Raw genomic sequence first — 19,584 nt, forward strand, 5'->3', positions numbered from 1 at the left:
CCCCCCCGCGGCTGCCGCGCGGCGCCGTCCCCCAACGAGCGCGTTCCCATGGCGACGGCGTCCTGGCAACCGCTCCCGCTCCCGCAGCCCGGCCTGCGGCGGCCGCCCCGCTCCTGCAGCCCGGCGGGCGGGCGGAGGCCCCGCGCTGCGGGCGGACGGACAGGCAGACGGACGGACGGACGCCCCGGCTGCTTGGAGGCAGCCGCGAAGGCTCGCCAACGGCTGCTCTAGCGGTGGCAGCGCGTTAAGGAGCGGGGCTCAGCCGGCCGCTGGGATGCAGGGAAAGATGGGCAGCGCTGTCCTGCCCTGATCCAGCACGGGTGAGTGCGCGCAGCGCCCTGCGCCCGCCGCTGAGTCTGTCCCAACTGTGCCTCCGTGTTGCATGGCCGTAGAGTGGTGTCTGCGCCGCGGTGTCCTGTCAGCTGTCGCCTACCCCGTGTCTCACAGCCCTCACCACGATTCCCGATGACCCCCGCACCGCGGGGTGCCTCCGGCGCGCCCGGGCCTGTCTGCCCGGCAGAGCCGCGGGCGAGGCGAATGCAGGCGGAGCGGAGCATCCCCGCGGCGTGCCGCCGAAACGGGTCCCAGCTCGCACCCCGAATGCTGCATGGCTGCGTTAGCACCAAGCACCTGAGCAGGCGCGTTTCTCAAAGGACCCTTAGCCTGGGCTCGGAGCTGGCACGGTTCCCTCTCTGCCAGGGGGGAGCCCCCGCCCCGCACTCCGCCGCACACCGCATTCATGTTCACAGAACGTCATGGCAGCGCAGAGGGGTTTTGAAGGGTTTGTTTCACGTGACGCACTGATACATCAGTTTTTGATCCATCTTTTTGCCGAGTTGTGACACAGGGGCTTTCTCATGTACTCCAAAATGTCGCCCCAAAGTGCTCCAGAGTAACAGCAGGATCTGCGGCTCCGGGGCAGTGCTGCCATACCGTACAGCAACCAAACTGGTTTCTATTTTCAGAAGAAAAGAGCGATTAAAGTGTTTGCCTAGGCAGGTATTTCAGTCTGCTTCGATTCCCATGCAACTTGTGTCAAGTCACATAGCCCCCACGTGCTTCACTTCCTGACCAGCAACAGAAGGAAAATAGTATTTTCAGGAAAAATAATACTTTCCCACCACCCAGGCATATTGTGAGAATGAATGTGAAAACCGCTCTGTCGTGCACTGACATTACAGCAAGTATTTGACACAGGTTTTCATGGAAGATGGAGAACTGAACATTACAGATGTGATTATCCTTCAAAACAGGAGAAATGGAGAACCCACAGAAAATAAACATGCGAGGCAGTCTGCTGAAGTGGGCAAGGCATGCCACAGTACAGATAGCAAGGAATGAACTTTGCATTGCTAAAAGTGTTTCTTCAGCATGTCCCATGTATGTTTTTTTTTCCCAAGCTTTTACATGTCTGATGTCAATGACATGAAATGATAAAAGAGGTGCCAGATGCTCGTATGGAAAAGCTGCCTTACGTATCAGCTGAACTCTTGCTTTTGGCAATCAGGCATACCATTTAGAACTGGGAAAATCTTGTCCCTGTGACAAGTATACTTGGAATATTCAGTAAATTAAATCAATCAACAAAAATCACGGACTAATATGTCATGATTTAAATTGCTATAGTAGTGTCAAGCAGGAGATAACATGTAGAAAACATAAAGCACCTGAAACCTGTATTTGAACTGGTATCCAAGTTGATTCCAGTTTACTGCCACTAAAATCAGAGCTATGTGAAATTACACTCCTCTGAATCTAGGCACAGAATATATTTTTTTTTCCTTTATTAGTCTATTCTATGATTCTAAATCAGTATTGTGCTCATAAAGAGGGAGTCTGTCATTAGTTCTGACACCTAATCCATTATTGTTTACTCTAAGTATCTCCAAACTGAAGAAAAGCTTTTCTACAACTGCTGAGCAAGGTCTTAACACATCACTTCTGGATGTTAGATGAGATCAAGAAATCTGATAAATGATGGGGTATTTCACTGTTATACTGAGTGATGTGCTTCAGTCAGCAGGAACGAATGAATGAGAGTCCATCTGTGTAACTTTAGTTTCATAGGCACAATTTCTCCAGACATTTGCATTTAGCTGCATGTCTAATGTAGTCTGGCAGAAAAAAAGTAAAACCTTCAAGCAATCCTATGCTTGCTCTGTTGCAAACATTTTCTATTTTTTTCAATCTATAATAAATGAATACTGAACGTTCTAAGATTACAACACTTGTTTACAACACTTAGTATAATCCAGTCAAGGGTTTTTTATTGTTTGGCTGTTTTTTATAAGGTGTATTTCACTAAGATACTGCTAGAGGTACAGACTTTAATATTTGTTCTTCGTTTTTCTAGGTAGCATTCAGTGCTTTGCTGCTGTGATATGCACAGTTCTTCCAAATGAGTGGGATATTCCTGAGTTTATAACTAAGTTGTGTTTAAATGTTTCACTGCATCAAGATCAGTAGAACACATTATGGCCCAGAGGATTAGGAGTGAATGAGCTCAGATCTACCGAGAGGTGCCCGGTTACTGTAGTGTAACACTGCGCACAGCAGGGATGCCCTGCAGGGCGATGGCATTGTTTAAAGACAGCAGCCGGGAAACCACGAGCGTGAGGAACAGGCTGCGGGACCGGACAGTCAGGGCCTGGGCCGGTCTTTGAAAGCAGAATTAATCAAGACGATAGCCAGCTCTTATACTGTGCCTTTTACTTCTAGGCACGCAAGAACTTAAGGAGGAAGGTATCTCTGTCTTCCATAAAGGGAAATAGAATCATTAGATAGAGAAACAACTTGCCCATGGATTGAGCAAGGAATTAGAATCAGACCTTCTGAATTGCAGTCTAGTGTCACTGCTGCTCAGCAACCCAGCTTCTCTCAAAACTATTTTTCTCTAATTTGTAGTTTCTGAAACACTGTGCTATAAATAGAACACACATACTGTGACAATGTTTGCTCTCTGATTTTAGGCAGTGCTTTCATACATTTCTAAAGCACAAACATGCTTGGCATTTTGAGATCTCTGAGGGTAGTCCTAGCACTTCTTTACTATCAGTATTTCACTACTTTGTGCGAATAACCCTATTTTCCTGTTTGTACAGCATATTACACCAGATTTCATCAGCAATTGCAAAATTCTTTTCATACATTAGCCTTTAGTTTTAAGTAAAGATTTTAGGTTTCCAAGGAATTCAGGTTCAGTCCATGCTCGTCCTATTTGTAGTTAATATTTATTTCTTTTATATAAGGTGGAATACTTGGATTTCATTGAGGATACCATCTTTTTCATTAACTTGATTTCTGTCAATGAACAAAGCTATTAGCCATGTACTGGTCTCCCAGTAAGATATCCAAAATGTTCCTCTAAAGCTACTTAACAGGCCTACCCTCCTGCAATGTCTGTCACAGTCTGGCTGGCTATGTCTAAAAATTAAAACCAGAATTTATATTCTTATCACAGAAGCATTTACAACATAAAGTGTGGCAATTTAGATTTGAAGACAGATTAATGCAAGGCTCAGTTTTCCTAAACTATGCTGATGTGACACATTTAATTTAGGATTCTGACTGCCAATGCTTTTACTGGAAAGATACCCCCAAAAATCTGCTGTCATGAAATATTTTTACTCCATTCTCTAGACAATACCTTTTTAAGCTTTATGATAATCCTGTTGATCTTACTTTTTAATTGATTGGTTAATGATGTCTGAGACCAGCAGAGAGATTGGGGACAAGAAGTTTGTTTGCCTCTGTCGTGCCAAACCAGTTCTGTGGGTCAACAGCAGATTTCAGTTTCAAGGCTGTCAACCATGCCATTTTCAAGAGTATCGTTTTCCCTACAAAAAAAAGCTGTTTAGCAGTTTTTTGTTTCTATTCTTTTGTATTAATTTTTATCTGTACTTATTCCATAAGAAATATCTGAATTCCGAGATCAAAGCTGTCAGCATATTCTTAAACTTTACTTAAAGGTTCACTTAAAACACAAGCATTAAGTTGTTTCAGTGCCAGATATAAACTACTAAATAATTCACTGTGTACTTTTTCAACAGACATATATTATTGACCAGAAAATGGCCCAGCGAAGCCCAATCTTCCCAACTCTTGCCCCTTCTGAAAGGTACAGTTTGGAATGTAAAAAATAAAATCTTCATATTGCAAAGTATTATGTGTCTCTCAATTCCCTATATCTAGTAATACTGTACTTGGGACTTTGGCATTAGTATGCAAAGCAAAGTGAAATCCTGTGGATTCATTTAAATCATGGCCCAAATCACAATTCCTTACTCAGCTTTTACATAACCTTTTCCCGGAGAAATCAAATAGTTTAAACTGTGAGTAGAAGTCCGAGAACACTATACTCAGCCAGTCTTCTAATAGTATGGACTAAGTGCAAAAACTCAGAAGAGACCTTTACTGGAGTCCTCATACATCTCTATCAGTATCACCATGGTGAAAGTAAACTGTTAATTTGGCTCATTAATAGGAAACAACATGGAGAATGCACAGTAAATACAGTTCCAAGAAAACTATCTTGTCTTTGAAAGTGGGGTTGAATTTGTATCTTCCACCTATGCTTTGGAAACTTTTCTTTGCTCTTTACAGAATACAGCAGCAGGAAAAGATTGCATGCATTAGCAGCCTAATTTTTACTTTGGGCACCCATGAGCTCCATTGCTTTCCATGGAAGCTATGCAGTGCAGAACTCTTGAAAAATCTAGACAATTATTTAAGGTACCCAAATGTAAGCTATTTTGCAGGACAATTTGACTTCCAAGACTATGAGAAGCTAGTCACAATTTTGGTCTCCCCTCAGTTAGTACATGTGCATATGGTCCTGTGCAGGACATGGAGGAACAAGCTTTATTACAGAACAGCTATAGAGACTGAAAAAAGGAATGGATACAAGCTACGCCTTTTTAATCTTGGTCTGCTTCCATTTAATTTGCAATATCTGCCTTCTGCAGTTACTCCTTTGATTAAGCCTGAAAACTGTAGAGCCACATAGCATTACTTTTGTAATACAATAGAAAGGTTTTGAATTTGGATTCTTAATCAAATTATAGCTCTGGATTGTAACTAATTTTATAATGCTAATGTCCTTTTCTTAAGACCCTTTGATTTTTTAAGCTTCTTTAAAGAATATGAAAAAGAGCCTGACCTGCTTTTGTACATGATAGACACAGTAGCCAACACTTATTTGTAGAAGTGGGTTACTCCAAAATACTGCCACTAAGGTAATATTGCACTTTCTCCAGTGGAAAGACATTGCAGAGTTGTGTGTGAGAAATTAACAATATGTGGATATTCTTCTTCACTAGACGGGTTCGAAACATAGCACTGCATAGCCAGGCACTGACAGCGGTCCCGTTGGCATCTGCGACCCTGGTGGATCAGCTGGAAGACAGAATCCTAAGCCATGAGAAAACAACGGCGGCTCTTGTGGAACACGCTTTTCGCATTAAGGAGGACATTGTTTCCACTCTGCACAGAATGCAGAACAAAGGGGGGGGTGACCGGTTGGCTAGGCAACTCTTGGAGGAACATATCCGAAACATAACGGCAATAGTGAGGCAGCTTAATCGGGACATTGAGGTATGTTAAGAATTTTTCACAGGACTAATGCCATCTCAGCTACTTATTCCTTCTGATTTAATAAGAAAGTTTACCACAGGATAACTAAAGGTCAGACAAGGTCTAAAGATCCTGCAAGCTTATGAATTTTTTCTGTAACTTGAAAAACTGCTTGCAAGTTGCGTAATTCTTTCAGTGGCTATGAAGATAGCACAGCATATTAGCATACAAACACAGAAACCTTTGTGGTACTAATAAGCTTGCTTTTGAAAGCTGCACTGGAAAACCTCAAAAAAATGAATTAATGCAACACTCATACCCAGCTCAACTTCAGACCAAAGCCTGTGCTGTATAAACACCAGGAAGTGCCTTAGCTCTGTTATAAACCTTCTTTCACTTCCAACTTAAAGATGACACCAAGCAGCCAAATACAACTGCTCATTTTTATGACCTGACCACATGCAGATACGTGGCTTCACACCTGACCTCTGCTGCAATGAGCAACAGGGGTGTGGTGGGGAAAATAAAAGGATAAAAGTTAATATTTAAGTCTCCATTCTGTTGTCAAGTCATACTTTATACATATTATGGTATTTATATGCAGATTGGACACTGAGAATAAAAAAAAAAATAATATACGACCGAAAAGGTGTCGGGTTCAGTTCAAGACAAAACAAAGCTTTTAATAAAGTAATAAAAAAATTGTATCTGATGTTATGAAATACTGAAAAATAATGAGTGACATTTTAAGTGTACGTTAAATGTGACATACTGAGATTGTATTTGCATATGAATGCTTTGTAGATGCTGCAGGAACAGATACGTGTCAGAGACAATCTCAGCTATGGAACAAATTCTACCCTGAAGAGTCTGGAAATGAGGCAGCTTTCTGGTTTAGGAGATCTTCGGGGAAGAGTTGCAAGGTAAAAGTCAACACAGAAGCATAATTTGGGGACTCCCTAATGTTGTTTTAATCTTGAAGTATGAATGTTAATGACAATGGGCTGAGTTCAACTTTGGCAAAATTCCTGGGATAATTTTACTCTGTGTTTTCAAGAAAATGAATAATAATCCTTTGCATTCCAGTATTACGTGTTAAACATAACAATGCTATCCTTGATTCCTGAAATTCCTGAAATTAGTTTTTAATAAATTACCTGAAATTCCTTAGGAATTTGGATTTGGTTCAGCTTTAAAGACTACTATGGTTGAACTGGCCTATCTTTGAAACAAATAAATTAGCACAATTATAAAGGCAGCATGGAACGATTGCACTTGTAAAGAACAGAATAGTTGCACATTTTTTGCATGTATCTTAGAAGTAAAAAGCTGTGTGTTCAGTTATTGGTTAGCCATGCTACAAAAAAAATGCATGGGCTACTGACATGTAAGGAACTGAAAATTATAAAATAATAGAGGGTTTACAGGCTATTTGAAACTCCAGATTACAGTTGTGCCACGAGACCTCACGTGCTATCAACAACACATTTACAAACTCCAGTTTAACAACATTCGCTTAACTGTTTGTAAAGTTGAACACAAAAGACAGATGATACACACAGCTACAGAAAAAGGACCTAATCTGCTCTAAATTAGTTTGGCTCATAACTCTGGTGGAAGTCTACTTGTCCTGAATTTGACCTAGTGTTTATATTGTACAGATAACTTTTAATTTTTCTTTTCTTGTACTTAAACTGATTTAACGATAACATTCAACAGCCAAAAGAAATTATCAGGAGGGATTTTCCTCGAACTAAAGTTTTCTCATAAATCATTGGGGTGGGTTTTTTTTTGCAGTTCCCACTAACATACACAGCCCATTTTGTAAAGAACTTCAGAGAACTTTCACTTGCTGTTTTGCACTATCTTTTAGTGCATAAATGAACTAGATATTAGAAATGAACCAGATGTTTATTTTGTCAAACAACAAAACTGATTGAAAAAATATATAGAGAGATCTCTACACACATATATAGCTATCTCACTGACAAACCCCTGGGACATTTACATGCTTAGATCTTCCTGCTTCTTTATCTAAAAAGTCCAGTTTGAGATCATACTACATCCTGACAAAAGTCCATGTTTGGAACAACACAGTTACTGACACTTTCTAAAGCCAAATATAGTGCCTTTACTTTCAGTAACAGAACTCAAGTTAACAAACACATGCCAGTACAAACTTTACAATGGGACCATTGCCTCTCCCAAGTACTTGCTATGGTGACTGGTAGTGGGACTAGCACAGGCTGTGCCAGGATTTCTTCCTTTATTTACCTGGGGCAACACCATGTACTGTGCCTGGCTTGCAATTTATCTGATAATTGTATGAGATTATACCAATTTGCCTTATGTTAGATTGTGCAAAAAATGTTGGCTATTTGTATTCACTACCCAAAGAGAATCAGTTTATTGTCCTTTAACTGTTACCTTCTAGTCACCATTACCCTAGTGATTCTGTGATTACGCTATGTAAAAATCATATCTGAATGAGGAAGAAAATAAGCTTCCCTTTATCAGAAAGCAAGCTAAAGCACTGTTCCATGGAAGAAAGCTATTTGCCTTTATTTACAGACATACTCTACTTTGAGAAAGAATGTGAATTATTATATCAGTATCTGGAGATCATGGTCAAGTTGGCAGTTTATTATGCTGCTGGCATTGTACAGACACTTACTAGAAGCATTCCCTGGGATAAACACTTTCTGATTACTTTAGCCAAGGTTCCTTATGTAAAATAAGCTGAACTCACAGTAATTTTAACTTTAACATCTAGTCCTGCTATCTTTCAGATGAGTTCAGAGAGTGGAACCTTAGAAACATGATCAAGTTACTGTAGGTTACCTGCTTACTATGCAGCAGTTTACAGCCACAATCAAGGTAAAATGTATGGTTCATGCTGCAGTGACAGTAGGCTAATTTAACTTCAAGTACATCATGGTTGCTCTAGGCTAGAAGCATGCAGATGGACAATGAGTGTGAATCAGTTTATATGTGCCACATGACAGCAAATCACCTGAGTCTGAGCTTTTTGGTCCTGTAATAATTTTAGTGTCAATCTCAGGATGCTGGCCAAGTTTCAGGTCCAGTAACTACACACGTACTAAACATCCTATTCAACTTCAATATTGGCGAGATTGGTGTTTATTTCCTAACACCAACTGTTCTCTAACATGACAATATGTAATCAAGCAACTGTCTCATTATTTCTTCAGGACTGATGCTTTTAATTATGAGAACAGGGATCCCTACATGCACATGCATTTCTGATGCACAGCTCCAAAACCATGCTACCCACAGCTCTGGAAGAGGGAGATTTGGACAGACCTCACAGTTGACCTCACCTGCACCACAGAATCAACTAATATCACTATCAAAAGAAAACTGTATACACATTACAGCTCATGTCTCTGGGCTATTTCTCATTAAGCACAATTTATTGCTGCATTTGTAGAGCATCACTGCAGTGCTCACCACGAATGATGCTGTACATTTTCCTAAAAATCAGCATTATTACTGACTTCAATAAAAATATGACTTCTATTGAATTCAGTTACACATTCAGCAGAAAATTAGACAGATGCCGACAGATCCATTACTCCAGGCTCCTGTCCCTGATGTTGGCAATTTTGTATAATACAGATTTACTAATTCTATTTCTAGTGATATTCAATCGTTACAGTAATGAGTACTGCCTTATCATTTATTTAGGGAATAACTTGTGGGCTATGATAATTTGCCTGGAAAGTTTAAATACAGCAGCCTGGTCAGAGCTATAGCAGTAGCTGTCTCTAGAAGCTTCCTGATAGATGAAACATCCAGAGAAATCACAGCTATGCACATTCAAATTGGGCCTACTTGGCATATTTAGATGATTTTTATATACATTACGATCTGATTCATTTCAGACACACTGGACTCATTACATGTAGGCAGATTTTCCTACACTGCACAGAAAATGAGTCTGATGCATCTGGGATGTGCTGCATTTATGAACTGCAGAAGTATAACAAATCTGCTGCATTCTGGCTACTTGCTGTGTAGGAGATGCACATCATGCGGGCTGATCTGGGCTCTTTGATCCGGGCTAGTCAGAAGCTACCAGCGTTGCTGTTCTTGCCCAGTGGGTCCCCTACACATATTGACTTGCTTTTCACTGCTTCTTCTTCAGCTACTTGTTTGTCAGTGAAACACTCATAATTAAACTGAAATATCTCCTGTTACACTAAACCAGGAACATTAAGATCTGTATGTACCATTATAGTATATTTAGATAGCATCCTGCTGCAGAGTACTGATGTAGTTCTCAGATTTATCTAGTCGCTGGTGATACAGAATAGAGCAACCACTGTGTTTTGATTTGCTATAGATCAAAGACAACAAAAATACTCCTCAGTGTGCCAGAAAAATAACTACTGCTTTTGCTCACCATGACTTGGAAAGCAGTTGTTTGGTAATTTCACTGTTTACATTAAACATTACTTGTTCCTCTCATTCTGAAAATGAGAATAATACTTGGCACTGTAAAATCTCTCAATTTCTTCTTCATTTACTGATTTCATATAAGCACACAGCTTGGCAATCAGAACTTTCAGAAAATGTACTCCAAAATCAAAACGCTGGTGAACTGAACACATTCTAGTTCATCTCTGGCCCCATTTCAACAGTGCATCTGTGCAATTGCATTGAAAAACTGCACTGGGTTGCTTGTATGGCCAGCTTCAGCATTTCAGACATGAAGACAGATTTGGTGTCCCTGCCCATGGCAGGGGGATTGGAACTTGATGATCTTAAGGTCCTTTCCAACTCTAACTATTCTATGATTCTATTATGCATTTCTTTGTACAAAATGGTTTTACATACAGCTCTTAGATTTTTAAACTAATATTCTTCCTAGAAATCTTAATCTATTTCTCATTTCTTTCCTTGTGCTTTTAAGGTGACCAAACCTGTAAAGCTGTTTTCAGCTTCCATATATAGCCACAGTCTACTGGCTTAATTTATATAGACAGTTTGATTAGATTACCCAGGAATTTAAATCCAATGTTCAGAAACATTCAGTTCTATTTTTAAGAAGAATTCTATTGTCATTTTAACTTGAATCTATAAAGAACTATCAAAGCAGAACTTTCAGGGGTGTGGGAAGTTCAGTGGGGATGGAAATGTGCCTTTCTTGGTGCCTTTTGTTTGTTGGTTTTGGTTTTTTTTTGAACGAGGAAAAATTCCAAACTATGATGTGTCCTTGTGTTTAGATTGCTCATTTTCTTCTCACCCATCATGCAGTAGAAACCTGACTCAAAAAATCCACGGTCTTCCATACTTTCATCTTATTGCCTCTCTACCATTTGAAAGCTAGTGGAAGCATGGTCTGAAGTTACTTGTTTTCAGTTTTTAACTCAAAGTGTATACTCACATAAATAATATATCAGAATCCCATTCTTTGTCTTCAGGACACTCATGTTTTCTTCCAGGTCAAAACTAATCAGGTGTTTGTGAGTGTGTACTATATATACATTTTGACATATATAGATACATATATATCAATAGATCTCAAAAAGACTTCTCTTTCACTGCTTCAAATGGAATATTGTTTTTTAACAAGTCCCCAAACTTAGCAGGATACCTACATGACAGCGGAATTTAAACTTTAGTCCAACCTTTTTAAAAGGGTGACAACTACAGCATCCCTGTAGAAAACCAAAATAATCTGATTAATACATACCAGGCTGACAGTGAATTAACACAGTCAGAATTTTAATGTTCCAGTTACCATGCAACTGTATGACCCCTCTGATCACATAACCGGGTCACACAAAGAGGAGAGATGCCCTTTGATTAAACCCAAATCGCTCATTTGCCTTCAGACCAATTACACATGCCTGCTGCTTACATTTGCTACAGTTGCTTTTTGTATTTTCTGTTATGCCTCAGAGAAACAAAGCTAACCATTTTTTTGAGCCCAGAGGCTTTTGGTGACTAGGTGCAAGATTATTTCATTCCTCTGATTCTCTCTGATCATACCAACATTGAGAGATTTGGCTTCTCTCACCTTTCTAAAGAAACCGCCTGATTTTAAGACCTACAAGTTCATGGTTCACTGCCATGTAAACCTTAGCTACTCTCTTATGTATTAATTTCTCTGATATTACCCATTGCTCTCACAATGCTAAACCAGAAATGAATTTTCACAAGTTTTACAATGTCTATGATTCTATGTTGCATTACTGATTATTTTTATATTGAAATTGTATCATAATACTAAGTAGATGCTCCATTTGTCATTTTAGCTGTTACTTTCCCTTCATGTTTAATGATAATGGTAGCTACTGTAACCGAGGTGATGAAAATGCATGTTGAAATGAAAGGCTTCAAACTGAAATGTGACTAAAAAAGAGGTTAAAATGTGTCATTGGTTTAGGTAATGATTTAAGGTGCTTAACTTGTTTCATTTTACTGCCTTTTTCTCCCTCAAATTGTACCTGCTGCCTGTTCTCCATCAGTTTCATAGATCAAATTTGCTAACACTGCTGATAACACTATTTCCCTTAGCAAAAAAAAAAAAAAAATGCAGGGCTCGTACTTCACATAGTAAGTGAAATTACAGTACTTACATTTTCATAGTTCAGTTAATGCCCTTATTGTATTACTGTAGATGAAATCCACCGGACCAGCTTTGAATTGTGGTAGAAAATGCACATATTCTATAGTACATTTATCCTGAAAACGTTACAGCATCAAAAAATGTTCCAGTGTGAAGAAAAGAAACAAGAATTATGTTCCAGCACTGTATTTGAGAGACAAAATTGCCTTCTCTTTCAATGACAGTTTTACCTAAATAAAGTCTAATAACTGTAAAATTTGCCACACATTGTTTACTACACATATTAATTGTATACTGCTATTTCACAAATAAAAATAAGAATGCAAAACTCAGAGAAACACAGCTGCAATAATGCAAAAATAGTCCTTGATTATTTAGGCTTCTAATCATGTAAGCGAAATCATACACACCTTAACAGATGTCTTTTGGAGTATGACAAAATTGACGGTATTGAAATTCTGCATCTTTGCATTTCTAATGTGATTCCCCTGAATCATAACAACACAGTCTACACACATAATGTCAGTGCCAAGAAGACAGGAATGTGTGTGTCAGACTATCTGACTTCTAGTCCCATTTGGGAGTAGGTTGCTGAATACTATGAGATCTGTCACCATTTTTACAGTCTCAAAAGACATTGTTTCACTAGACAGCCAACAATTTCACATAAATGCCAGGTCTAAAATGGGTAACTTTAAAAGCCTGGACCTTACAGTCTTTTCAGCTGTTGCTTTGGTATTTTATTCACACAGGTGTGATGCTGGGTTAGCCAGACTGTCTGCAGAACATAAAATTACCTATGAAAGACTTCAGAGCTTAAGTAAAGACCAACAGACCTCCAAACTTATCTTGGAATCTAAAATCAAAGAAGCAGAAATACAGGTATGGTATTTAGACCAAAGCAATCCATGTATGGGTAAGAATTATAGTCCAATTCACACTGACTCCATTACTGTTAGTTATTATCCTGGGAGGTCACAGATTTACAAATCCTTATTAGATGGAATATTGGTGTCTAGCTGCATTGTACAAGTCTAACTGAAAAAAGGCCCTTTAGCATGCTATGTAGAAGGGGCTAGTACTTCAAAGCACCTGAAAGGACTCTAGGAATGAACAAAAGTCAGTGATTACTGGCCTGAATAGCTTCTTGAGGTTGGAATGTGAACACAACAAGGATGCTCTACAAAACTACTACAGCAGTGCAAGCATCAGTGTCTTCCCCTGTATGTTTTGGCCTTCCCAGGACGGTTTTGTATGTATTTAATTGCAATTTTCGAAGGCCTGGAAAACAAAACTGGTTTTATGTTCTGTGAATCCATTGACATGTCTGTTAGGTTTCTCTTCCACTGGGTATAGAATGAAAGTGAGAACTAGATAGAAGCAGAGACAACATTAAGGCAAAGGATTCTTCAGAGCTCCTTTCAAAGCGATCCCATTTTCTTGGGCAACCGAAGTAATTTACATCTCCATTGTGCAGCATGTAAATGGTTAAAATGCACTTCACCTTTCTCAGAAGGCTCAATACAGTATATTTGCATGTTAGGAGCATATTATCAGGAATCTTTTAGAACAAAATAGTATGTTTTCTAAAGATAAAAAATAGTTTCTGCTAGTAATAACTTATCCCCAATTAAATCCAGCACTTTCATCACTGCAGAGCCACTATACATGATCTGATAAAGAATATCACTCAGTATTGGTGGAATGCTTTGCCATTTGTTTACTCTGCTTATGTGGCAACACGGACACCTATGGATCATATAAATTCAGCTACCTCAAGGAGAGGGAGCTTGCAGATGCTTTCAAGGCAAGACTATTAAAATTGTTTATGGATGAAAAATTAGTTTTCACAATATTGATACTTTCATCTTGCAGGATAATATATTTTTCATGATAAAGTAAAACATGCAAATTCAGTAATTGTGAAGTGGTAGCAAAACCGGCCCTTGTTTAAGATCCCCTCTACCGTTATGAAAACGTCCCAGAGAGACTGTGATGAAATGCTATTGAAAAATTGTAAATTCTGAATTTCGTTTCAGATTTCTCATCTTCTGAGCAGAGTAGAGCAATCAATAATGCAGCAAGAAGCAAAGCTGAAGATTGCCTACAAAGAGAGCAACCAACAGCTCCACCTTCTGGATATAAAGTGAGTGCCTGGGAAACCTGGCTGCTGCTATGCACCTTGAAAGAGAGTCCTCAGTTTTCCAAGTTTGACTGTTGTAATCTTCAGGTCTATTAAAGCACGAACCTGTTTAAATAGGTACGTGTGCTCAACAGATACTACAAAAGCACATGGTCTGGCAAGGAGGACTCGCTTTCAACAAGAATTCTGTCCCTAATGTGATTAGGCAATTCTGAAAAGCCCACTAAGGCTCCAGTTAAGTATTCGGACAGAACTTGTATTAAAGAACACAAATAAGGATTTTTGCAGGAGTGACTTTTTTGTACAAGGCAATAAATGCTGTCGAGTGCAGACAAAAAGTTCAATTCAAGCCACCAGGAAGTGAGGCACAGCATTCACAAAGTGTTACTGCTTTAAATTGGCTTCAAATACGAATATATAACTCAAACACCTAAATTATTAACAATAAGGTACTGTGCAACTACTAGACATTATATAGGGATACACTCAATTCAGATATTAACTCCTCTCCAGGCATTTCACTCCGTGGCACTTGTGGCTTAAGCCGTCCACCTCCTCACTCCTTACTGCTTACTGCCAGCCTCATGCAATCCTACCTGTTACATCAGTAGAACTATTTGCAAACTAGATGAAAGAATAGATCCAGGTTTCAAATATTCACTGGAAAAAAAAAGACTTTCTAAAGAAACAGTTTCACTGCAGGGCTGGTCAGTACAAACTTGATCCGGGGTTAGGCAACGTAACTGGGGCTGTATGAACCAGCACTGCCTCTAAAGTAAATGGTTATCAAATCTTTGTTCAGATCTAAGACCTATGGACCTGAAGATTATAATCTGAACAGATGACTACATTCTGTTTTCAATGCTGTGAAGAATTTGTACCTACTACATCTCAAAATGTTGTGATATGTTTCATATAAATAACTACTTGTTATTTATATGAATATATATATTTATGTTCATATATTTATTGTGCTCTTTTGTCTTTATTTGCAAAACCAATATTACCTTATTCGATTTAGTAGCCTTAAAAGTTCGAGGATTCACTTTAATATGGTGTCATGCATGTACTGCATTACCATGATATTTTTTTTTTACAAACGTTCATAAACCTGTCCCAGCTGAAAGACCAAATTTTATTCTCTTTTGTATCTGCTAATTTCTATTACGCTCTTAGATTAAAAAATGCTATTGAAGAACTCAGCAGCCAGATTTTGTCTGCACGTAGCTGGTTGGAACAGGAACACGAAAGGATTGAAAAAGAGCTTGTGCAAAAGATTGACCAACTCTCATCTACTTTCAAGGAAAAAACTGTAAGTTTTGTTCAAATGTCCTAACAATATTTCTCAGGAAGTACTCAAAAGCATCATTAATATCTAAGATGATATAATGCAGATACTATTCGAGTGACATTTTCAGACCTCAAAATTTGTGTAATTCTCTTCACTGATGTCAAATGTAACATCCCCACAGCCTGAGAGTCTTCAAATAAATCTGATCACTTCTTAATAGATCAGTATTTTAGCCTATGGTAATCAAGTCTGTTTAAACCATTTAATAAAAAATAATTCTTTACCATTTTGAATTCCTCATAAAAGGGAATTAAATTAATATCTATTGTATACTTGGGAAAGACCAGTGTAATTTCACCTGCAGAGTAAATTACTAAAATTCTTTTCCCGTCTCCAGGAAATGAGTGAAAGAGCTATAGAGATGAAATTCAACCAAATGGCAGAGAAAATTGACAAAATAGAGGAAATACAGAAGATAACCATGGAAGCACATGAAGCAAAACAGACTGAAGAAAAGATAAATATTCGCATTGGCAAACTTCAAAATGAGATAAATGAAGATATAAAAGAAATGAAAGCTGAAGTTAATGCTGGTAGGACCATAGTTATGAAGTTCTTTATTCTGAAAAGAGGTAACAATGAGCCACCTATAATAATATTCAAAATGCCTTTGCCTGTATTGAGGTAGTTTAAAGATTCTTGGGGCAAACGTAATGGCTGCACCTGTGGCACTAAAAAGCATTTTCACCAAGTGTGAAATTCACAGCAACAAGAGGTGACATCTTTTTAGTTTAGGAGTGCTCTGGAGAGAGCACACATAGGCATAAGGTGGCTGTGATTGGGTTGCAGTTCTGCCATCAGCACAGTTATAGTCCTGTTCTTCTTTTGCTGTCTTCCTAGTGTAAAGCAGAATGTAGGAAGCACATTCTTTACTAGCATTATTACTAGATAGCAATAACCTTGCTTTTGAATATGAACTAATGTAAGTCTCACCTGCAATTAGGATTTGCAGCTATCTATGAGAGCATTGGGTCTCTACGGCAAGTTCTAGAAGCGAAAATGAAGCTGGACAGAGATGAACTACAGAAGCAGATCCACCAACTGAAGCAGGAGGTTCCAACATGGGGAGAGGCTGGACCATGACCGCAAGATTTTGGCCGAGAGATTAATGTTCACCTGGCTAAATAGGCAGACTGCAATCTTGTTCCAGTCTGTAATCCAAATTAAGTGCATGTACCAAACGACATGCCACTGTTGCACAGGTCCGTATGTTTACTCAAAGCGGTAAGTGCAAGCTCTTTATAGACCAGCTGACAACAAGCTTTTAGGCATGAGGTGTTGATTTGCCACTGCACTACTCTAGTTGTTCTCAGGAGATTAAGCACCATGTGAAACTGGAGTAATATATTGGTGAAGCTGGCACCTGATTTGCTAAAGGCATTCCAGTTTCACAGGCTTGATCAGACAAGTATACGCTTATATACGTTTAAGCACCTGCACAACCCCTTTAGAAAAGAAAAATAAAAAAGCCCAAAACAAACAACAAAACCTCCCCAACAAACAAGTTGATACAAATTGTTTGACATCAGGCTGGCAAGATGCTCCACCTTGAGACAAATCACTTGAGTGAAGTCAATGACATTTCCCTGCCACTGACTTCCTGGGGAGACAGAATTAGCACAAAACAGACCAATTTTTATAACCCAGATACCAACAGAAAAAAAATAATCTTTGTTTGGTTTTGCAAATATCCTCTGTGTGTGTAAACCAAGTAGTGTTATATAATGTAGTTGTAGAAGATGATTCATCAACAACATAAGAAACTTAACTTGTGTGGTCTTGTATTGTAATAGCTTTAAATTAATAGCCAAGTGGAGCTGAGACAGGGTAAAAGATGTACATATGAGTATTTTATAACTGGGCATGTGTTCCTGTGACTTGTTTCATTATAACTTTGAAAGGTTTGAACACAAAAGAGAAGGTGATAATCTAACAGTCTGGAGAGTGTAATGTAACATAAAATGCAGTTTATGATCTGCTTAGAAATTTTCCATGGAGTGAAACAACAGATTCTTCAGTTTTAAGTAGACTTTAATAATTCAGTAGATTCAAACTGCTATTTGTCTTCACAGTATTTCCAAATAATAATGGTGCTTATTTCCATTCTCAGAACAGATTACATAATGAAAATCAGCACCCATATAGCATACATATTAATCTAGACAGGAAAATCTATATATGTTGATTTTGTATCTTCATTCGTAGCTTGATAGTGTTCCTCATGTTTGTAAATCAGGCAAGATTAAGCACTCGTGAAGAACAAAAGACTTAATCCAGTACCTTATTAATTCATACTATTAACAACAACTCATATACAAAAAATACTTTGAATTTACACAAGCATTACTGTTAAAGTAAATAAATTATTAGGATGTTTCTGCACTGTCTTCAATGGACCTTTCTTTCGGCTAGTACTACAAAACCGTATTCCTATTTGAAAAACTAGTGGCCAGTTTCTCAATACTTCCATGAAAAGGAGGTTTGGGCCCCAGAGTCATATTTATAAAAAAAATAAAAAAAAACAACAAAACCCAAAACTCAAAAACCTTAAACAGTTTAAAAAAAGGATAGTGTAGTGTCTAAAAACCAAACACATCTTTACAGGCTTAATGCCTAAGTTTATATTCACTTCCTATAGAGTTTCAAGTAATCTAATGTATCAAAGATGGAGGAAGTTTCTGCAACTCTGGCTTCCAGTGCTCTCTGCCAACAAAACTGCCCCCATTATCCCTGTTTTGTATCATTCATGTGCTGTTGAGATATATTTACAACAGCAGCTAAGGGGAAAGACCAGTTTACTGAAGGGAGACATGGAAATACTTGCAGATATTTCTTAAGAATTGTCTTTAAAATTCATTCTTTTTCATGTCTGTATTCTCATCTAGTCTTAAATATTTAGCCATGGGCAGTGGACAAGCCACCACCAGTATTTTATAAAAAAAGAACAAAGTAATAAGCAACAAGAGATGGAAAAAAAACCCTGTAATTTTTTTCTTCTGCAATTGGAAATCTGTACCAGAGAGAATCTGGTATGATACGAAGAACCCACAAGGAGTCAGAGAAACAATTTATATAGGACTTCAGTAAAATGTTTCTCTTGTAATAATCTTGTGTGATTAATGCAGATATAAAATAACATATAAAGCACTGTTTTGAAAAGACTTTTTTCCTTAAATTTCAGTTAAAAAAAACAACTAAAAGCCCAAATAAAACAATATTGAAATGCAATCTACCATCAAGCATTGCCTTCAAACTATGTAAAGTGCTGTGTGGAGGGAGGCATGGGTTATGGGGACTCATATGCTGGAAAGAGGCAGGCAGAAATGGATAGGCTGGATACACACAAGTGTAGCCTGTCCGTCGTCCATCCTTTTCAGAGTGATCTAACTAGTCAGTTGTTAAAGGAAGCCACATATTCCAGACCAAGAGTTTCTGCAGAAAAGCCAAGGAAAAGCCAGGATGCAAAAAGTAATGGGAAGGAAGATTGAAAAATCTGGAGAAATAACAGAGAAAAAGAGTAAGTCAAAAGAGTGGCACAATGGAATGGTAACTGCATGGGCAAAGGCAAGGAGGAGTAGCTACCTGCTGATGGAGCACAGAACAGGTCTGAAGATTTTAGCAAGACCTGAAAGTTACAGACAATACTATATTTGATAAAAAGCAAAGACCCCTCAAGGAGAGGCACATTAATTCTTTTGTCCTAATTCATGCTCCCTACTTGCCCGCTGCATTTTAATCTGCTCAAAAAAAAAAAAAGGAAAAATAAATTCTTTTGTTTTCCCCCCAGTTACTTTTTTCTTTACATTTTCTGCACAAAATAAGTCAACGATGTCTTGTCTGCATAGTCTGTCAGGGAGTGCTCGTATCTGAATAAGTTACAGCTGAGCCCCTCAAGGGAGAGTTACAGTCCCTGTATCTTTC

General features: G+C 38.5%; 2 protein-coding genes across 3 annotated transcripts in view; one reads left to right on the top strand and one right to left on the bottom strand.

Moving 5' to 3' along the window:
* MYO1E (myosin IE) overlaps positions 1-19,584 on the bottom strand; it is a 114,609-nt gene that overhangs the window by 89,832 nt on the left and 5,193 nt on the right. The window lies entirely within an intron of this gene.
* On the top strand, positions 57-18,050 carry FAM81A (family with sequence similarity 81 member A). 2 transcript variants are annotated; one of them, XM_061347516.1, is made up of 9 exons: positions 57-320; positions 4,050-4,117; positions 5,319-5,592; positions 6,376-6,494; positions 12,922-13,051; positions 14,209-14,315; positions 15,489-15,624; positions 16,001-16,196; positions 16,607-18,050. In XM_061347516.1, exons 2-9 carry the CDS (start codon positions 4,071-4,073, stop codon positions 16,744-16,746), a joined length of 1,149 nt encoding a protein of 382 aa, XP_061203500.1. In that variant the 5' UTR covers positions 57-320; positions 4,050-4,070; the 3' UTR covers positions 16,747-18,050. The 2 variants fall into 2 exon arrangements, with proteins under 2 accessions (XP_061203500.1, XP_061203501.1); XM_061347517.1 differs by lacking the exon at positions 4,050-4,117 and having other exon boundaries at positions 58-320.

This window comes from Neopsephotus bourkii, unplaced genomic scaffold (genome assembly GCF_033783945.1).
Source record: "Neopsephotus bourkii isolate Nb327-2 ecotype Australia unplaced genomic scaffold, CSIRO-AGI_Nbou_v1 NB_318, whole genome shotgun sequence".
Lineage (NCBI taxonomy): Eukaryota > Metazoa > Chordata > Aves > Psittaciformes > Psittacidae > Neopsephotus > Neopsephotus bourkii.

Bases quoted from the DNA above. Each gene is read 5' to 3' on its own strand.
- FAM81A (XM_061347516.1), top strand. From the start codon at position 4,071: ATGGCCCAGCGAAGCCCAATCTTCCCAACTCTTGCCCCTTCTGAAAG. The intron at 15,625-16,000 runs GTAAGTTTTGTT...TCCCGTCTCCAG, and splicing joins CTACTTTCAAGGAAAAAACT to GAAATGAGTGAAAGAGCTAT. The intron at 16,197-16,606 runs GTAGGACCATAG...ACCTGCAATTAG, and splicing joins GAAAGCTGAAGTTAATGCTG to GATTTGCAGCTATCTATGAG.